This window comes from Drosophila suzukii, chromosome 2L (assembly GCF_043229965.1).
Source record: "Drosophila suzukii chromosome 2L, CBGP_Dsuzu_IsoJpt1.0, whole genome shotgun sequence".
Lineage (NCBI taxonomy): Eukaryota > Metazoa > Arthropoda > Insecta > Diptera > Drosophilidae > Drosophila > Drosophila suzukii.
The window spans coordinates 200,541-216,861 of NC_092080.1; the positions used below are offsets into that span (position 1 = coordinate 200,541).

Sequence of the window (16,321 nt, forward strand, 5' to 3'; positions counted from 1 at the left end):
TATAAACAAAACGTGGAGAGCGGTTCGCGCGCTAACCAACACCGTCAGCTGTCAGCTGTCAATCGTTCGACTTGTATGGTCACACTGGTCTCGAGTCACAAAATTATAAAAACACAAAATAGTTGTTTTTATTGCGGATTGTCAGAACTATAAGGTGTGCATTTAAATCAAGGTGTGCTAGACTTTGGTTGGAATACGCGAAAGGCTTTTTGAGGCCAAACGATTTTTAATTGGAGCGTGAAACTGGGCTTTGAGCCTTTGTTTATTGTTACGTCACATAGCAGAGTGCTAAAAAAGCTGCCACAAGTTTACTAAATTTGCTTGGATTTCACCCCCAGACAAAATGTCGCTGACTCCCTTTCTACGCCTGCCCCTAACGGATCTGACTGGTTGCCTGATTAACCACCAGACCTACGACAAATGCGGCAAGTTCGAGATGAAGATGATGGAGTGCTTCGAGGCGTACGGCCTGGAGCGCGGAAAGCGTGAGTGCGCTGACCTGATCTCCGACTTCCAGGAGTGCGTGGGCATGCAGAAGCAACTAATGCGTTTCCATGTAGGTTTTCGATATGTTGCGTATCATTACAAAGTTCTATATGAGCATAAAATCTGCATTTTAGGCCATGAGAAACGAGCGCTACAAGCAGTGGCTAAAGGGAGAGCGCAAGGGCCAGGAATTCTTTGCGGATCCTCCACGCGTTGATGCCTATTAAACGGAGAACCTAATTCTTGGGTAATTCCATATTGAATAGCCGCAAATTGTGTAAAAATAAAGAAAATTAAACAGGATTTTGTATATTTCGGTATTGTTAGCAGAGTTGCCAACTCGCCTTCAAAATAGACCAATTTTCGGCACTACATTCGACAGTATGTTTTTTAGGATATTTACATACGCGAGCAGTGGTATTTTGTAAAGCTGTGGTCACTCTGCAAACACGGTTTATTTTGCTGGTGAACAAGTTTGATTATTATACTTTTACAAACAAAACCACTACAATGGGCACAAAAAGACCCAACAACAGCGTGGTTTTGGCCCAGGAGGCAAAGCGGAGCAAGAGCGATTTGGTGGCATACACAAATCGGGATAAAGCGCTCCTTGAATCGGTAAGCGTGCTGGCAAGAAGAAGCACCCTCAGTTCCCCATGAGTTTGGTTTAATTTCGTAAACTATCATATTTTCTAGGGCGTGAGGCGTACCTCAAACCTGCAGGCACCCATAATGCAGCTGGAAGGGCATGAAGGCGAGATTTTCACAGCGGAATTCCATCCAGAGGGAGAGTTGCTGCTTTCCTCCGGGTTCGATAGGCAAATATGTAAGTAAGGGGGAGAACTGCAATAACATAATGGTAACTTGAGCCAGTGCCTATATCCTTCAAAATCACAATCTTTAAAGCACAAAGTACAAGGTTTCAAATGTGTAGATTTGTAAAGTAACAATAGAACGGTTTGACGACAATATTTTATTTATTTGAAATGGCTATGTACAGTCTAGCCCGCGAACTATTCTTTATTTTTGGGTATATGAAGTCTTGGTAGTAGACAAATGTAACAATTAAAACGTACTTTTTAGACATCTGGCAGGTGTACGATGACTGTGAGAATGTTATGGCCATGTCGGGACACACTGGCGCTGTGATGGAAGCTCACTTCACGCAGGATGGCTCGCACATTTTTACCTGCTCAACGGACAAAAGCCTATGTCTGTGGGATATAGTCACGGGGCAGCGGCAACGGCGGTTCAAGGGTCATGGAAACTTTGTGAACAGCGTGCAGGGATCGCGAAGGGGCCAGCAGCTTCTCTGCTCGGGAAGCGATGACCGTACCATAAAGATCTGGGACGCCAGAAAGAAACACGCCGCACACACTTTAGAGTCTCCCTTCCAGGTCACCGCAGTTTGTTTTGGTGACACTGGAGAACAAGTGATCAGCGGTGGGATCGACAACGAAGTGAAGATCTGGGATATACGAAAACAGGCGGTCTTGCATCACCTGCGAGGACACTCCGATACGATTACCGGAATGTCCCTGTCGCCCGAGGGAGACTTTGTCCTGACAAATGCCATGGACAACACCTTGAGGGTGTGGGACGTGAGACCCTATGCGCCTGGCGAAAGATGTGTGAAGGTTTTCCAGGGTCATCAGCACAACTTCGAGAAGAATCTGCTGCGCTGCGCCTGGTCCCCCGGTAGCGATAAAATATCCTCGGGTTCCGCCGATCGACATGTTTATATTTGGGATGTTAACACAAGGAGAATCCTGTACAAACTGCCCGGACATAATGGCAGTGTTAATGACGTGGACTTTAGCCCAAAGGAGCCGCTCATTCTCTCAGGCTCCAGCGATAAGACCTTGTATCTGGGAGAGATAGAAGAATGACCGTTGATTAACACAAAGAGTGAGAGGATTGCTTCTCTCGGAGACACATCATTGAAACGCAGGTAACTTTTTGCAGAGATGGAAAATTTCTTGATATTTACTTTATCAATCAATTCTCATCCGCTAGGCTTGCTGTCAATAAATCTTTGTAAACCTCTAAGTCTATTTTGAAAATGAAAAGTAAGGCACTTTTTAAATAGAGCCATAATAACTACGACTAACAAATCTAAACGTGGCATTGCATTTTTCAAAAAGCCTCGTTAAAGTCGACATGATGTGGATTTTATTACATGCAAATTGCTGATAAGGGGGAAAGTAAACGTTAATGACTCAGACCCGCAAATAAACAAGTACTGTAAATTTGAGAGGCGTTGTATCACAAATAAGTTTTATTTTAAATTTATCAATGAGTTAAATAAGTTACTTTTCGTTGCTGCGGTGGTGGATGATTTTCTTTGTTCAGCCTTTCCTCCTTTTACACTGGCAGTACGCTCGCTGAGGCAGAAACGCTGCTCTTAAAGAGTTGTCCGAAGAATTTGAGACCCGTAGCTCCCCCGGGGACCATGCCCAGAATCATAAAGAGCAAAGCGATAATTTGTGCCACTGCGAACAGGACAGTGAATGCGGTGCTTTTGGCCACCAACGCACAGTACAAAGTCAAAAGCAGACAGGAACTATAGGAAATTGAGGTGAGCAAGCGGGGCTTGGAGAACATCTGCTTCAGAAAGGAGCCAAATCCGGAGAGGAAGCAGAAGCTCAGGATGAAGAAGAGGCTGCCAAGGGTGTAGAGCAGGGCAAACTTTCTGGCTTTCAATATTAAGACGGGAATGTAGAATGTGGAAAGCGTCATGCAGAGTGCACCCATTCCCAAACAGGCCACAAACCCAACAATTCGCTGCAGTCGTGACTGAAAGAGGATATAGATTTATTAGTTGTATACAAGTTCTTGAACACCCCAGAGTCATTATGCCTACCAATTTTGGAAAGCACGAGTCGGTATCCTTCAGGAAACTATTTGCCTCTGGCTCCGAACGGAAAAAGGGAACCTTGAGTTGTGGCAGCTTAACGTTAAAGGTTTTTTTCTGATCACTCTGCAGGAGCAGGTACTCGTCCAAGTCCGACTTTAAACTACTCATTTTTAGAGTATAGTAGTGGTTTTCACCAGTTTTATTTATCTGTCGTGTAAGCAAAACAAAACAAGCTGCTGGCCGCGATAACGATAACTGGTGGGGTTGGCCAGGGCTGAGAGTCTGACTTCTTCCAAGCCAAGTCGGTAGTGGTCTTGATTTCTAAATCAAAGTGGCAGTTCCAGAACATTTTTTTCAATTCGTTCACCTCGTTCTCCGATTCCGTACGTTTCCGAACCCACAAAGTATATATATTCTTAATCGAATCGATCTAGCCATGTCCGTCTGTCCGTCGTCGGAAGGAGCTGGATCGGACAACTATGTAGCTCCCATAGGATTCTGTTTTAATTCTATAAGCTGAGTATATGTATTGCGCCCACAGGAACAACGACCTGAAAGGATATAAACTTCAGCTTGCCGAAGTTGGCTTCCTTTCTTGTTTCTTTTACGTTTGGTCCCACTTACGTTTTGGCCAGATTGTTGGTCTCCAAAATTTTTAGGCCAGAGGGCGCTTTCTTTTCTTTAAAATTAAAACGCCAGAGGGCGCCAATATAGATAGTCGCCAAAAACATCGATGTTTCAAAAAAAACTAAAAACATCGATGGTTTCCCCATCTCTAACTGTTCGTTACGTTTGATCCTGCTTATGTACGTTAGCTTACGTTTGATCCCACTTACTTTTGGTTGGATTGTCGTGTCCTGCTTTTCGCGCAGTGTATATGCCGGCTAGTCAACGAACATCCCAGGGAGGGGAACAACCAACACTGTTGTCTACGCAGCAGACACAACAAAAAAAAAAACAAACAAAACGGAAATTCAAACTCGGACAACTGGCAATTTCACGACGGATTTTTCTCGAACATCTGGACTGGACAACACAGATCTTATTGTGGTCCTGGAGTCCCTCCCAACCATGAGTGTATCCTTCAACATCATTTGGACACATCTCCCAATCCTGGTCGGTGGATCCTGCTACCTCGCCTAACTCATCTCACCCCCAACACGAATCTCTACTCACACGACTTCATTTCGTTTTCACGTTATAATTCATAATTTTTGCTTAAATTTTAACATTTTATAACCCTACCTACGGTACCGCACTTTCACAGGGAACACATATATATATATATAAATAAATAAATAAATAACAATAAACAATATTCCAATAGTAAATAAATAGGTTAAATAAATAAATAATTTAAATGGATATAATTAGGAATAACTTAATTTGGGCGGGTTACATAATTAATATCATCAGTCTCAAATTTTGTTGTATTAATTTTCGGCTTTTTGAATTGGTTTGCCGCTTGTAGCTTTCGGGAACCTTTTGCTAATTCTGTGGCAAATGTAAGGGGCGAATAAAAACCTGGGGCCACCCGAAGATGAGCGGCCAATTTTCCTGTCGAAAATGTAGGTCTCCTCCTGGTGGCTGGTCTTCGTCTCTCCTTACGTCAGAATATTTTCCTGCTCCAGACTTTTCCCTCACGGAATATTTGGAACTTGACTTCTAATCTTATATATTTTTTTTTTGTCCACCAGAACCGTCTGCGACCAACTATATTTGCCCTTTCAACACCCTTGCTTGTTTCAATTTTTCAAGCCTCTCTTAGCCCAAAAACCACTCAAACTTTCCGAATTTAAACCTTGGTTCATTTGGGAGTTATCCGGTTTAAGGAACCAGTTCCATGACTTGTCCAAGCTGCACGACTCCCTGAACTCACGAGTCGTCGATAGTGTTGTATCGATTTTCCGACTATCGTTATCAGTCCTAATGTAAACAGCTTTGCTAAATTTACAACTTGTGCATATTTCCTTATCATTTAGCACATAACAAGCACACTACGGTTTCGATGCTCGTCTCGGAACTGGAGTGGAGGATGTGCGTGTTCTGCTGGTTGTACTTCCCAACGTAGGCCACCGCCCACAACCCTGAGATTAATGCCTGGTGAGTGTGATTTGCTAGCCGGGCACTATTGTTTCAGATCCTTTGCATGGAAAACTCCCAAAGGATTGCCGCGCAAGTTTTCTAGAGCGTACAAAGAGTTTCCCAACGCTTTTGTGACTCGACATTTAGTGTACTTTCTGCAAAACTTGGAATTTCTATTCTTGCTGAAGTCACTTAGGACAAAGTTTCTCTTGTATATTTCTTGTCCCGGTGAGTATCGAATCTCTCGGGCCTTTAAGTTATAACTCTTCGCTGCTTTCTCGTAGGCCTGATGTATCCTTTCCTTTATTCTTTCTCTGGATAGCTGTTGTCGTTCCGACCTGGGCAATTGGGCTATCTCAGCTTCATTCAGGGCATTCAACTTGCGAGCCAGCGAGTAATCTTTCCCGTTCGTGAACATGTGCTGTCCGAACATGGCAAAATACGGCGAAGTTCCGGTGCTGCTATGTATGGATGACCTCAGCGACGCTTGTACGTCCGGTAAGTGTTCATCCCATCGCGTGTGGTCATCTTGGATGTTTACTCGGATTGCTGCTAATACGGATTGGTTCACTCTCTCCGAAGCATTGGATTGTGGTGCGTATCTCCCTGTCTTCATGTGTGTAATTCCATATTCTTGTAGCATATTCTCGAATTCCTTGGATACAAACTGCCTTCCGTTGTCCGTGTGGATTGTTTCCGGAACTCCGAATTGGGTGAATATTCCTTCTTGCAGGAATCGGATTACAGCTGTCGACGTGGCCTTCGGCATCGCTTTTAGCCACACAAACTTGGTCAAGTGATCTAATGCGATAAATAGCATGGTATTTCCTCGGCGAGACCGCGGATATTTTCCTAAGAAATCCAGGTACATCTTTTGCATGGGTCGATCTGTCCGTACTTCCTTCCCCATCACTGGTCGCTTTATCTGTGTGGTGTGCTTGTTCTCTTTGCAGTTTTCGCAGGCTGCTACAAAGTCTCGGACTTGAACTACCATTTTGGGCCAGTAATACATCTGCTGAAGTCTCGCCAAGGTCTTTGCCATACCCCCATGCATCGCCATGTCACCGCTGTGGGCTTGCTGGATTAAAGTTGTCGTCAATGCTTCCGGAATCCACAGTTTCCATTCAAATTCCCCACTTCCCTCTCTATTGAAGTGTGTCTTCTTGAATAGAAGTCCTTCTTCCACACGTAAGTCCGGAAATTTATCTCTTCCTTGCTCTTCAACCAACTGCAGTCTTTCCAGGTATTCAGGACTCTCAAATTCAGTTGTTTCAAACTCGAAGAACTCTACTTCGGCGGTTTCATTCGGCCGAGATAGCATGTCGGCCACGATGTTGTCTTTCCCTTTCCGATGCTCTATGTTGAAGTCGAATGCCTGTAACGCTAATGACCACCGCGCCAGCCTCCCGTTCAAGTCCTTGAGCGTCATAAGCCATTGCAGGCTTGCATGGTCGGTAACGATCGTGAACGGCATCAACTCCACATAGGGACGGAATCTTTCTACGGCTTTTACTGCTGCGAGACACTCTTTTTCCGTTACACTGTAATTGAGTTGTGCTCCTCTCAGCTTCGCCGAAAAGAATGCTATTGGCCGGTCCGATCCTTCGACGTCTTGCTGGTATAATACTGCCCCAATTCCTACATGGCTGGCGTCACACTGTATCCAGAAGTGTTTTCCAAAGTCTGGATGAGCTAATACCGGCGCACAGGTAAGTGCTTTCTTCAGCGTTTCGAATGCCGTAGTTGCTTCCTCCGTCCACATAAATTTTGTTTTATTTTTAAGGCAGTCCGTGAGCGGCGCACTTACACCGGAGAAATTTTGGATGAATCTGCGATACCAGCCTGCGGTTCCTAAGAAGCTGCGTAGTTGTCGCGTATTTTTGGGCACCTCTATCTTCATAATCGCCTCAACTTTCTTCGGATCCGTCCGCAAGGCCCCATCACCGATTATGAATCCCAAATATCGCAAGTATTTAAAACAAAATTTTGACTTGTGTAGCCCGATCGTCAAATTTGCTTTATTCAAACACTCTGCCACTTCTTTCAGCAACATGCAGTGTTCTTCGAAAGTCTTGGATATCATCAGCAAGTCATCCAAGTATACAAAGACGCGGCTGCGAAGACGCTGTGGGATTACCTTGTCCATTACCCTACACAACCTTTGAGCCGAATTACATAACCCGAATGGCATCCGTCGAAACTGATACAGTGGCCTTCCAGGTATTGTGAAAGCAGTCAAGGGACGACTTTTCTCATCGAGTTCCACTTGCCAGAACGCATGTTTCAAATCGATACTGCTGATGAAAATCGTCTCATCCACCCGGCTCAAAATCGACTCAATGTTCTGTAGCGGGTAAGCATCCTTCACTGTAAGTGTGTTCAGTTTTCTCGCGTCTAAGCACAGCCTATTCTTTCCAGGTTTCTGTACCAGTGTCGTTCGGTTGTTCCAGGGACTTTCACTTACCTCGATGACTCCTAACCGTAGCATTTCATCGACTTCTGCGAATAGCAGTTGTTGTTTCGCCGGAGACACGGGAAAGAATCTCTCCTTGACGGGTACAGCTCCTTCAACTAACTGGATCGAGTGTTCTTCTACTTTGGTGAGTCCTAATCCTTGACTTTCGTAGGTCAGAAAACGTCCTTTTGCTTCTTCCAGTTGCTCAGTCTGCTCGGGGGATAGGATATGTGCCTCTATCGGTTCTCCTTTGGCCATAAATTCGGATTCCACCTGGTGCAAGGATTCTACGCCCACCACCTCTGGTGCCAATTCGAATTTTCTCCAGAAATCTATGCCCAGGTATAATTTTTGCTTCAAGGATGGACAAAGGAGTATCGGCAATCGATGTGTTAACCCATTATACGAGATGCTGGGTTGAATCTTCCAAACTACTCGATGCTGTGTACCTCCTGCTGATTTCATTATCGATTGTGATCTCTCTAATTTCAGTCCTAACCTTTCCACTGTTTCTAGGCAACCTTCCCCAAGCAAGCTTACTGATGCCCCGGAATCCAAGAGACCCACGACCTCCAGGTCTTCGATCTTCACCTGTGCGAATGGTCTGTTGTCGCCTTCCACCGCTGCTCTGATGGCCGAACAAATCATCCTTCTTTCTGCCTTCCGCTGCTGACTTCTCCTACGGGCTCTGGCAATTTTTGGCGAAATGTTCCGGTCCGGATCATTTTTCCCAAATATTCGGTTCCTGACCTCTTGGTAATGTGCTTCTCGGACTGCTATCGGTTCACGTGTCGACCATTTAATGGTATGTTCTGGTCTATTTATGTTTATCCTAATTTTACTAATTTTATTCTCCTTACAGCTATCCTTATCATTAGGCACGCAATTTGACGAGGCTTTCACTTGTTCATGGCAAACGGATTGGAGCGTGGTTCCTCGTTCTTGCCCAAGCTCCTCATGCCGTTTCCCGTCTGGCATCGAGTACATCTTGGAGTCCTCACACCGGGTAGTCCACACTTGAAGCAGAACACCTTCAACACCTCCGATTCACACGCGTTGAATGGGTGTCCCACGGTTCCACAATTCCAGCATGTCAGTGGCTGTCGTTCCCTGTTGGTCTCCCAGTGTCTAGCTAATGCCTCCACTTCCTCTTGTTCTCCAGGTACACTCTCTTCTCCGACTGATTCCGGACAAAGCTCATCGATCCTCGGACGATCTTTATACCCTCGGTGAGTTTCGAGGTTGCTGGGATGTCGGGTCCACCGAGTCGCCAATATCCTCTCCGCGTCGTGGCATTCATGTCGGAGTTGATCCATATTAGTGATGTATATCGGGTATATAATTCTCGAAATCTGATCCCTAATGTTCATTTTTATTACTTTTATTAGGTCAAAGTCGGAAAACGGCATCTCTAGTCGAGATCTGAGCGCTAGCATGGTCTGGATATACACCTCGATCGTTTCTCCCGGCTTCTGCTTCCGTTCTCGCAGCTCATACTCTCGCTCGAAGTTGGATCGGTGACTCTGGAACTGCTGCTGTAGTGCGTACCTCAGGTAAGTCCACTCTTGCTTCTCCGTTGACCTCACGTACATCCAGTACCATTCCTTGGCTTGTCCTTCAACTAACACGTGAAATTCTCTTAGGACCTCCTTCCACGGCACCTGATACGACCTTTGGAGATGTTCGAGGCGGAATATAAACTCTGACACGGGCATGCTTCTGGGACTTCCATCAAAACTGAGCCCCCACTTCCGCAGTTGGCCGGCTTTAAACGCAGAATCGCCCACTGCCCCGCTTGACCGACGCTGATCCGGTCCTGGATTGAAGTTGATATGAGCCCCGCCGTTTCCAGGAGGATTTTCTGGCGGCGTCATGTGAGACCCATTCCATCTCCTTGGTTCCTGCTCCGTCGACCAGGCGGTTTGCCGATACCCTTCCGATGCGTGGCGATTTATCTCCTGCTTCTCGGACAGCGCCCCAGATGTTGGCGGCGGGAAACCCATGTGGTGACTTACCCCCGGCAGTATGATTGGCGGAGGTTGTTGTAGCATCCTCGGGTCGAATGGTGGCACCTGACTCGGATTTGCCCGCGGCTGCTCGGCAAGGCCATGAGGTGGCGGCATCGGCGTCCCCGAAGAGGGTATTTGGCCCTGTCCAACTTGCTGTCCTTGGGCCTGGCGAACCTGCGTAGATGCCTGCCATGCTGCTTTTTCCTTCACGAAATCCCTGCGCCACTCCGCCATGCAGTCATTGATGTCCTTCATGAACTGCATCATATCCTGCTGCATCTGCTGTTTAAACATTTCGTACTCCGTCGACATTCCCACCTGGTACGTATGTTGAGCTTGAACCAGTGCCGCATTAACACCTGATTTTATCTCAGATGGCAAAGACTTTGGTATGGCCCCGGTTCCGCCTACCGCTTGAAGACCACTAGCTTCTCCTGGACTTCCGCTTCCAATTCCTTCAGGATTCTGCTCCCTTAGCGACTCCATGCCTTCGGGTGCCGATATGTTCTCCAATTTCTCCTCTTGATTAGCTTGTGAGCGAGTTACTGGCGGAGTCATACCTGCTGGTCCCCTATTCCGGATGAACTCCAAACTTCTCCTCAATTTTCTTCCGATTTGAACCCTATTCCTATCACTATTTGGCATATCCTAGTTCCTTTCTCATGTATATTTGTTTTTTTCTTATCTCTTCAAATTTTTCTAATCTGGGGGGGGATGAGACGTAGCTATTTACATTATCCACTAACTTTTCTCTCCTTTCCTTCAGTTCCTAATCCGTTCGTGTCAATTTTCACAAGTATTTAAACGATTTCAATAATTTAATTTACTCCTTATCTTTCAGACTTTACTTGAAACTGGCTGGGCAACGATGTTACACTTTATTCACAGCGTACATGGACCACACCAACTCCAAACATAGCAAACAAATTTAAATAAGTTATTACACATTTACTTTACCACAGACAACATATTAAAAAGACAATTGTTTTCTTTTTCTATTTCATATGCTGATGAACCTCCTAGCCTGGCTTCGCATGTCCCGCTTTACTTGGTCATGGGTCCACTTCTAGTCGGTCTTCTCTCTCTCAGCAAGGATTGTGCTCAGCAGAAAGGACTTTTCGGGATTTCACTCACTGTGGCTACGATGGGTTCGACTTTCTACGCCCGCCCACGGTCCAAACAGCTGGTTTCCGATGTCGCTTTCTATTGACACATTCTCTGGTGAGTATTCACTTTTTACGTTATGCTTGAAAATTTTTACTTTTATCGATTCCATTTCATTAATTTCTTAAATTTTCATTGGGCGCCATTTGTCGTGTCCTGCTTTTCGCGCAGTGTATATGCCGGCTAGTCAACGAACATCCCAGGGAGGGGAACAACCAACACTGTTGTCTACGCAGCAGACACAACAAAAAAAAAAACAAACAAAACGGAAATTCAAACTCGGACAACTGGCAATTTCACGACGGATTTTTCTCGAACATCTGGACTGGACAACACAGATCTTATTGTGGTCCTGGAGTCCCTCCCAACCATGAGTGTATCCTTCAACATCATTTGGACACATCTCCCAATCCTGGTCGGTGGATCCTGCTACCTCGCCTAACTCATCTCACCCCCAACACGAATCTCTACTCACACGACTTCATTTCGTTTTCACGTTATAATTCATAATTTTTGCTTAAATTTTAACATTTTATAACCCTACCTACGGTACCGCACTTTCACAGGGAACACATATATATATATATAAATAAATAAATAAATAACAATAAACAATATTCCAATAGTAAATAAATAGGTTAAATAAATAAATAATTTAAATGGATATAATTAGGAATAACTTAATTTGGGCGGGTTACATAATTAATATCATCAGTCTCAAATTTTGTTGTATTAATTTTCGGCTTTTTGAATTGGTTTGCCGCTTGTAGCTTTCGGGAACCTTTTGCTAATTCTGTGGCAAATGTAAGGGGCGAATAAAAACCTGGGGCCACCCGAAGATGAGCGGCCAATTTTCCTGTCGAAAATGTAGGTCTCCTCCTGGTGGCTGGTCTTCGTCTCTCCTTACGTCAGAATATTTTCCTGCTCCAGACTTTTCCCTCACGGAATATTTGGAACTTGACTTCTAATCTTATATATTTTTTTTTTGTCCACCAGAACCGTCTGCGACCAACTATATTTGCCCTTTCAACACCCTTGCTTGTTTCAATTTTTCAAGCCTCTCTTAGCCCAAAAACCACTCAAACTTTCCGAATTTAAACCTTGGTTCATTTGGGAGTTATCCGGTTTAAGGAACCAGTTCCATGACTTGTCCAAGCTGCACGACTCCCTGAACTCACGAGTCGTCGATAGTGTTGTATCGATTTTCCGACTATCGTTATCAGTCCTAATGTAAACAGCTTTGCTAAATTTACAACTTGTGCATATTTCCTTATCATTTAGCACATAACAGGATTCACAAATAATATGGCCGGAAGGCAACTTCTCTCATTTGCAATAAGAGTACAAATTGTCTACAAAAACATCGGTGTTTCTAAAATTTCGAATTTTATTTAATTTTCTGTCGACCCTACCCCATCTTAATAAATTGTTTCTTTACGTTTGTTTTAATCCCACTTACGTTTGCTTACGTTTAATCACACTAACGTTTAATTTTTAGGGATTTGTCAAAAACATCGATATTCGCCAAAAACATCGATGTTTCTAAGAATTTTAAAAACATCGATGCATCGATGAAAACATCGGCGTTTCCATCGACGGTTCCCCGTCTCTAATTGTTTTGAAAAAAATTTCGGACTGAACGGATCGCGCGCGTCGTACGCAGCGGAAAAAAGCAGTACAACAACGGCGGCGGGGCGGTTAAACAAAACGCCGCCAAAACACACACAGCGAAAAAATTATTATTATTGTTATCTGAAAGTGCCCCACCCCCTCCCCTCTCAGTGTGTGTGCGACCATCGGCGGATATCTGTGTGTGTGAGTGCGCGAGTGTTTGCGTGCGAAAGTGCATTAATTACACCAATACCACGGCAGATGCAGCAGCAACAGCAACAACAGCGAGAGAAAGAAGAGTTACCACAAATGCAAATACAATAAAAATAAAATAAAAACAAAAACAGAGGCAAAGCAAATGGAGATCGAGCAACAACACAGAGCCCAATAAATGATAAAAATTTAATTTTTTTATTGTTTCCAATTCAATTTTGTGATGCTTTTTCTGTCGAATGCAATTCGCAGGAGTTCGCAGTAAAAAGTCACCCCAAAATCCGGAGTGCATAAATACACGAAAAAATAACAGAAAATACACCCAGTAAAATTCGAATCGGTGCATTTGGACTCGGATCGGTTTTTTCGGTTCGGTACGCAGAAAAGGCAGAACTTAACGGGCGCGTCGTTACCTTCTTTGGAAGTTTTCGAAAGAGCAACAAAACGTGAGCTATTGCCTCGAAATCCAATCAGTAAAATGCGCAAGTTTCGAATACAGTGCAAAACGGGTTTATAATAAATGTACTACTGAGCCAGCGATAAAGGATCCGATGATCAGCCAAGGAAAGCCGCTCCAATGGTGTAAGTAGTGCAGAAAGCATTTATTTCTTGGTCTGTAGTAGGAAAACTACCAGTTGAAGATGAAAACACTTCGCATAAACACATTGAATTTTTAACAAAAGAATTTGTTTTATTTCGTAGTTAAATGGTCACACTTTTGTTAAATAGGATATATTTAATAAATTTTATGTTTTTTGTAATAAATCCAAAAGGAAATCAATTATTTTTATTGTTTATTAGGGTTTGGACTTGAATATAAAATGAATTTCTTCCCCAAAACCATTTCAGCCTGAACTCATGCTTTCATAAAAAGTGTAACTCAACACGGGCTATTTATTTTCAGTTCAGGAAAAGATCAATGTTGTAGATTCCGAGAAAAACGACATATGAATAAAGTATTCCTTTCCCCCATTTCATTGCAGCTATCAACGCAAATGGTAAGAATGGATAAACCGATGAAAAATCAAATAAAACGTATAATTAATTGTTAACCACAATAAAAGTGATTGGATAACGCCTTAATTTTTCAAATTCGGATCAGTGTTTAAAAAGTTAAAATATTATTGAAAATCCTAAACATAAAATTCAAAGAAATGTAACTCAAAAACAGTCCCGAAATCTAGCAACTAAAAAGCTGTATAACAAATTTAAAACCAAAAATGTGTTCTCAATACATTTGAAAATCTTTGTCTTCGAAAGCAAATATGTGTTTTAAAGTTAGTTTTTTAAAGTGTAAAAAATTGTGTGCGACAAAGCTCTTAGTTCAGTTATTTTAAATGCTATTTAATGAAGAAAATATCACAAATAATACTAAATTTATGCGATATTTTGATTTTGTTTTGTACAGAAAAGAAAATATCAAGATAGAATGAGACAAATTTTGTAGAGCTCGAAAAGTCAGGCTAAAAACGTGTTTAAAAATCGCCCAATATTCCCCGAAATTCCCAGTTCAGAGCGGAAAGTTCTTCCTCTTCTTCGAGCGGCTATAGCAATTGGCAGTACACCAGTACAAAGAAAATGGCACAACAAAAAATGTGAGCTTGGTGGCAGCGACGCCGGCAGAGGCAGCGGCAGAGGCTTTGCTGCCGACGGCGGGCAGCAATTAACTCGAAAGCAAAGAATTTCATCAGAAATTCAAAGCACATACACACACACATACGCACGCACACCAAAAACGGATGACGTGCAACGGGCTGGGAATAACGACGTCGACCGCGACAGCGGCCACAGCAGAGGCAGCAAGAGAGACGTTGGAAATTTGTAGCGAAAAATCCAGGCTGACAGCTCCCCCATCGTACGAAAAAGTAACATGGCGACTATATATAAACCGTATATAAATATCTGCGTGTGTGCGCGCGGGCTCCAAACTACAAAAACGAACAACGCAGAAGAGCGAAAGGGAGGGGGCTGCCGCTGCTGCGCGAGTCAGAGCGAGATGCCAGCTGGGCGAAGTGGTGGAGAGAAATTGTCGTGTCGCTTGAAAAATCGATTCAGCTGCTGTGTGCGAGCGGGACGGAGCGATGCTGTAAAACCTTTTTTTTTTTCTTGCTTAACCCGTTTGGTGTGCGTGCGCATAGAGAACCCCTGTGTGTGTGAGAGGTTGGGGAGAGAAAAACTACAAAGTTAGCGCTCTCTTTCTGGCACATGCTGTTGGTGTGTGGTCACGTAGCCACAAAACGAATAGCAGATACTAAACTAAATACATACTAAAACTGGTTTTCTTTTCGCTGCTGCTGCCAATATTCATTAATTCTAGTTAAAACGCCTGGCTTTAATGGGGGTTTTCATCTTCTGGAGAGAAGAAAGGCTGAAAAATCCCGACCACAAAATGGCGAACCGAAAAAGAAAACAGAAGAACGCCGAGCACACAGGGAGAAATTTAGCCTTGTGCTGGGATGATCCATCCTATTTGGGTGCCAAATTAGCTGGCCCTTTTTGTGTGTGGGCCCTTCAATCTCGATTTTTTGCGAGCCGCACCCCACCAATTCTACAAAGCGACTGAAATCGCGTAGCTCTGCGGCCCCAAGTTTTGGCTGAGCGGCGCAGTAGCGCCGTCGGCGGCGAAGAAACTTTCACGCCACCGATGGGGTCAATCCTATGCGTTAGAGCGAGACGCACATAGGCATTCTCGTCGAACAGCTTCTCGCACACACACAGGGAAACTCATGGCTGTATGGGTGATTTCCTGCTGCGCCCCAAAAGAAAATACGTAGGAGATTTAGAGCTACAAAACTACACGAATTATGGAGGAACGTGCAACAACAAAGCGAAAGAAGCGCACCACATGACCACATAGCCATTTATAAATACACAGCCGAGAGATACTCGTTTTCCATGTACGAGAAAAAGTACCAGCTATAAATTCTTTATGTACTCGTAAGTACATAGCGCACACACAAACTCAAACACCCTATGTATTTTGTGCGCTGAAGCAGCAACAACAGCTGGCTGTCTCGCTCTAACAACCACGTCAGACGGCAAACGTCAATTATAAGCAAACAAAGCGACGTTGCCGCATTTCACGCCAGCCCGCAGCGGGGCAGAACGAGGGCGAGCGAGATAGCGCTTCGTGGCGGCGTTGCCAAACTTCTACGTAGAGCGCGAGTGTGTGTGTTGTTCTTGTAGTTTCCATGCTTCTTTAGTGCATGGAATTTTAACATGCTGTACCTCCAACCCCCTTTTTCGGGGGGTGGGGATTATAATAACGCGCTGCCGACGTCGCTGTTCCATGTTCCCATTTTCCACCTTCTCGCACTCGTATTGTTGCAGAGGAAATGGCCCTATACAAGGAGTTTATCTTTATATATCTAGTACATGCCGTATTCCTCGCTTAAATTGAGGCAAAAAGAAGAGAACACATCTTGGGCCCATTGAAATTTC

At 44.1% G+C, this 16,321-nt stretch overlaps 5 protein-coding genes across 35 annotated transcripts in view; 4 read left to right on the forward strand and 1 right to left on the reverse strand.

Moving 5' to 3' along the window:
- The first annotated feature begins 14 nt into the window (after positions 1–14).
- On the forward strand, positions 15–789 carry ND-15 (NADH dehydrogenase (ubiquinone) 15 kDa subunit). Of its 2 annotated transcripts, none has more exons than XM_017089617.4 (3): positions 15–154; positions 339–556; positions 621–789. In XM_017089617.4, exons 2-3 carry the CDS (start codon positions 344–346, stop codon positions 711–713), a joined length of 306 nt encoding a protein of 101 aa, XP_016945106.1. In that variant the 5' UTR covers positions 15–154; positions 339–343; the 3' UTR covers positions 714–789. The 2 variants fall into 2 exon arrangements, with proteins under 2 accessions (XP_016945106.1, XP_016945107.1); XM_017089618.4 differs by having other exon boundaries at positions 75–172.
- A 116-nt stretch (positions 790–905) lies between these two features.
- LOC108021092 (U5 small nuclear ribonucleoprotein 40 kDa protein) lies at positions 906–15,102 on the forward strand. 2 transcript variants are annotated; one of them, XM_070994675.1, is made up of 4 exons: positions 906–1,104; positions 1,183–1,312; positions 1,570–2,437; positions 13,864–15,102. In XM_070994675.1, the coding sequence occupies exons 1-3, from the start codon at positions 997–999 to the stop codon at positions 2,373–2,375; spliced, it is 1,044 nt and encodes a 347-aa protein (XP_070850776.1). In that variant the 5' UTR covers positions 906–996; the 3' UTR covers positions 2,376–2,437; positions 13,864–15,102. The 2 variants fall into 2 exon arrangements, with proteins under 2 accessions (XP_070850776.1, XP_016945104.1); XM_017089615.3 differs by lacking the exon at positions 13,864–15,102 and adding an exon at positions 2,503–2,740 and having other exon boundaries at positions 908–1,104.
- LOC108021094 (uncharacterized) lies at positions 2,736–3,606 on the reverse strand. The gene is made up of 2 exons (XM_017089619.4): positions 3,350–3,606; positions 2,736–3,282 (listed from the first exon to the last, which is right to left on the reverse strand). The coding sequence occupies exons 1-2, from the start codon at positions 3,509–3,511 to the stop codon at positions 2,851–2,853; spliced, it is 594 nt and encodes a 197-aa protein (XP_016945108.1). The 5' UTR covers positions 3,512–3,606; the 3' UTR covers positions 2,736–2,850.
- On the forward strand, positions 5,258–11,322 carry LOC139352485 (uncharacterized). Of its 26 annotated transcripts, none has more exons than XM_070994863.1 (16): positions 5,258–5,446; positions 5,751–6,293; positions 6,382–6,616; positions 6,672–7,137; positions 7,212–7,393; positions 7,476–7,648; positions 7,702–7,781; positions 7,847–8,225; positions 8,400–8,688; positions 8,746–9,208; positions 9,272–9,436; positions 9,527–10,213; positions 10,267–10,425; positions 10,734–10,828; positions 10,916–11,113; positions 11,228–11,322. In XM_070994863.1, exons 4-8 carry the CDS (start codon positions 7,010–7,012, stop codon positions 7,905–7,907), a joined length of 624 nt encoding a protein of 207 aa, XP_070850964.1. In that variant the 5' UTR covers positions 5,258–5,446; positions 5,751–6,293; positions 6,382–6,616; positions 6,672–7,009; the 3' UTR covers positions 7,908–8,225; positions 8,400–8,688; positions 8,746–9,208; positions 9,272–9,436; positions 9,527–10,213; positions 10,267–10,425; positions 10,734–10,828; positions 10,916–11,113; positions 11,228–11,322. The 26 variants fall into 26 exon arrangements, with proteins under 26 accessions (XP_070850964.1, XP_070851058.1, XP_070850903.1 ...); XM_070994957.1 differs by having other exon boundaries at positions 10,267–10,281; XM_070994802.1 differs by adding an exon at positions 5,510–5,656 and having other exon boundaries at positions 5,713–6,293; positions 10,267–11,113.
- Positions 12,688–16,321, forward strand: part of spen (split ends) — a 58,647-nt gene continuing 55,013 nt past the window's right edge. For all 4 annotated transcript variants that reach the window (XM_017079007.4, XM_017079025.4, XM_017079016.4 and 1 more), the window contains exons 1-2: positions 12,688–13,462; positions 13,864–13,878. The gene's annotated coding sequence lies outside the window, so the exon portion shown is untranslated. The remainder of the gene's footprint in view (positions 13,463–13,863; positions 13,879–16,321) is intronic.

Coding starts and splice junctions, on each gene's coding strand:
- LOC108021092 (XM_070994675.1), top strand. CDS start 997: ATGGGCACAAAAAGACCCAACAACAGCGTGGTTTTGGCCCAGGAGGCA. Junction 1,105..1,182: donor ATAAAGCGCTCCTTGAATCG/GTAAGCGTGCTG, acceptor CATATTTTCTAG/GGCGTGAGGCGTACCTCAAA. Junction 1,313..1,569: donor CGGGTTCGATAGGCAAATAT/GTAAGTAAGGGG, acceptor CGTACTTTTTAG/ACATCTGGCAGGTGTACGAT.
- LOC139352485 (XM_070994802.1), top strand. CDS start 7,010: ATGCTATTGGCCGGTCCGATCCTTCGACGTCTTGCTGGTATAATACTG. Junction 7,138..7,211: donor GAGCTAATACCGGCGCACAG/GTAAGTGCTTTC, acceptor TTTATTTTTAAG/GCAGTCCGTGAGCGGCGCAC. Junction 7,782..7,846: donor GACTCAATGTTCTGTAGCGG/GTAAGCATCCTT, acceptor TATTCTTTCCAG/GTTTCTGTACCAGTGTCGTT.
- LOC108021094 (XM_017089619.4), bottom strand. CDS start 3,511: ATGAGTAGTTTAAAGTCGGACTTGGACGAGTACCTGCTCCTGCAGAGT. Junction 3,283..3,349: donor ACTCGTGCTTTCCAAAATTG/GTAGGCATAATG, acceptor ATCCTCTTTCAG/TCACGACTGCAGCGAATTGT.
- ND-15 (XM_017089617.4), top strand. CDS start 344: ATGTCGCTGACTCCCTTTCTACGCCTGCCCCTAACGGATCTGACTGGT. Junction 557..620: donor AGCAACTAATGCGTTTCCAT/GTAGGTTTTCGA, acceptor TCTGCATTTTAG/GCCATGAGAAACGAGCGCTA.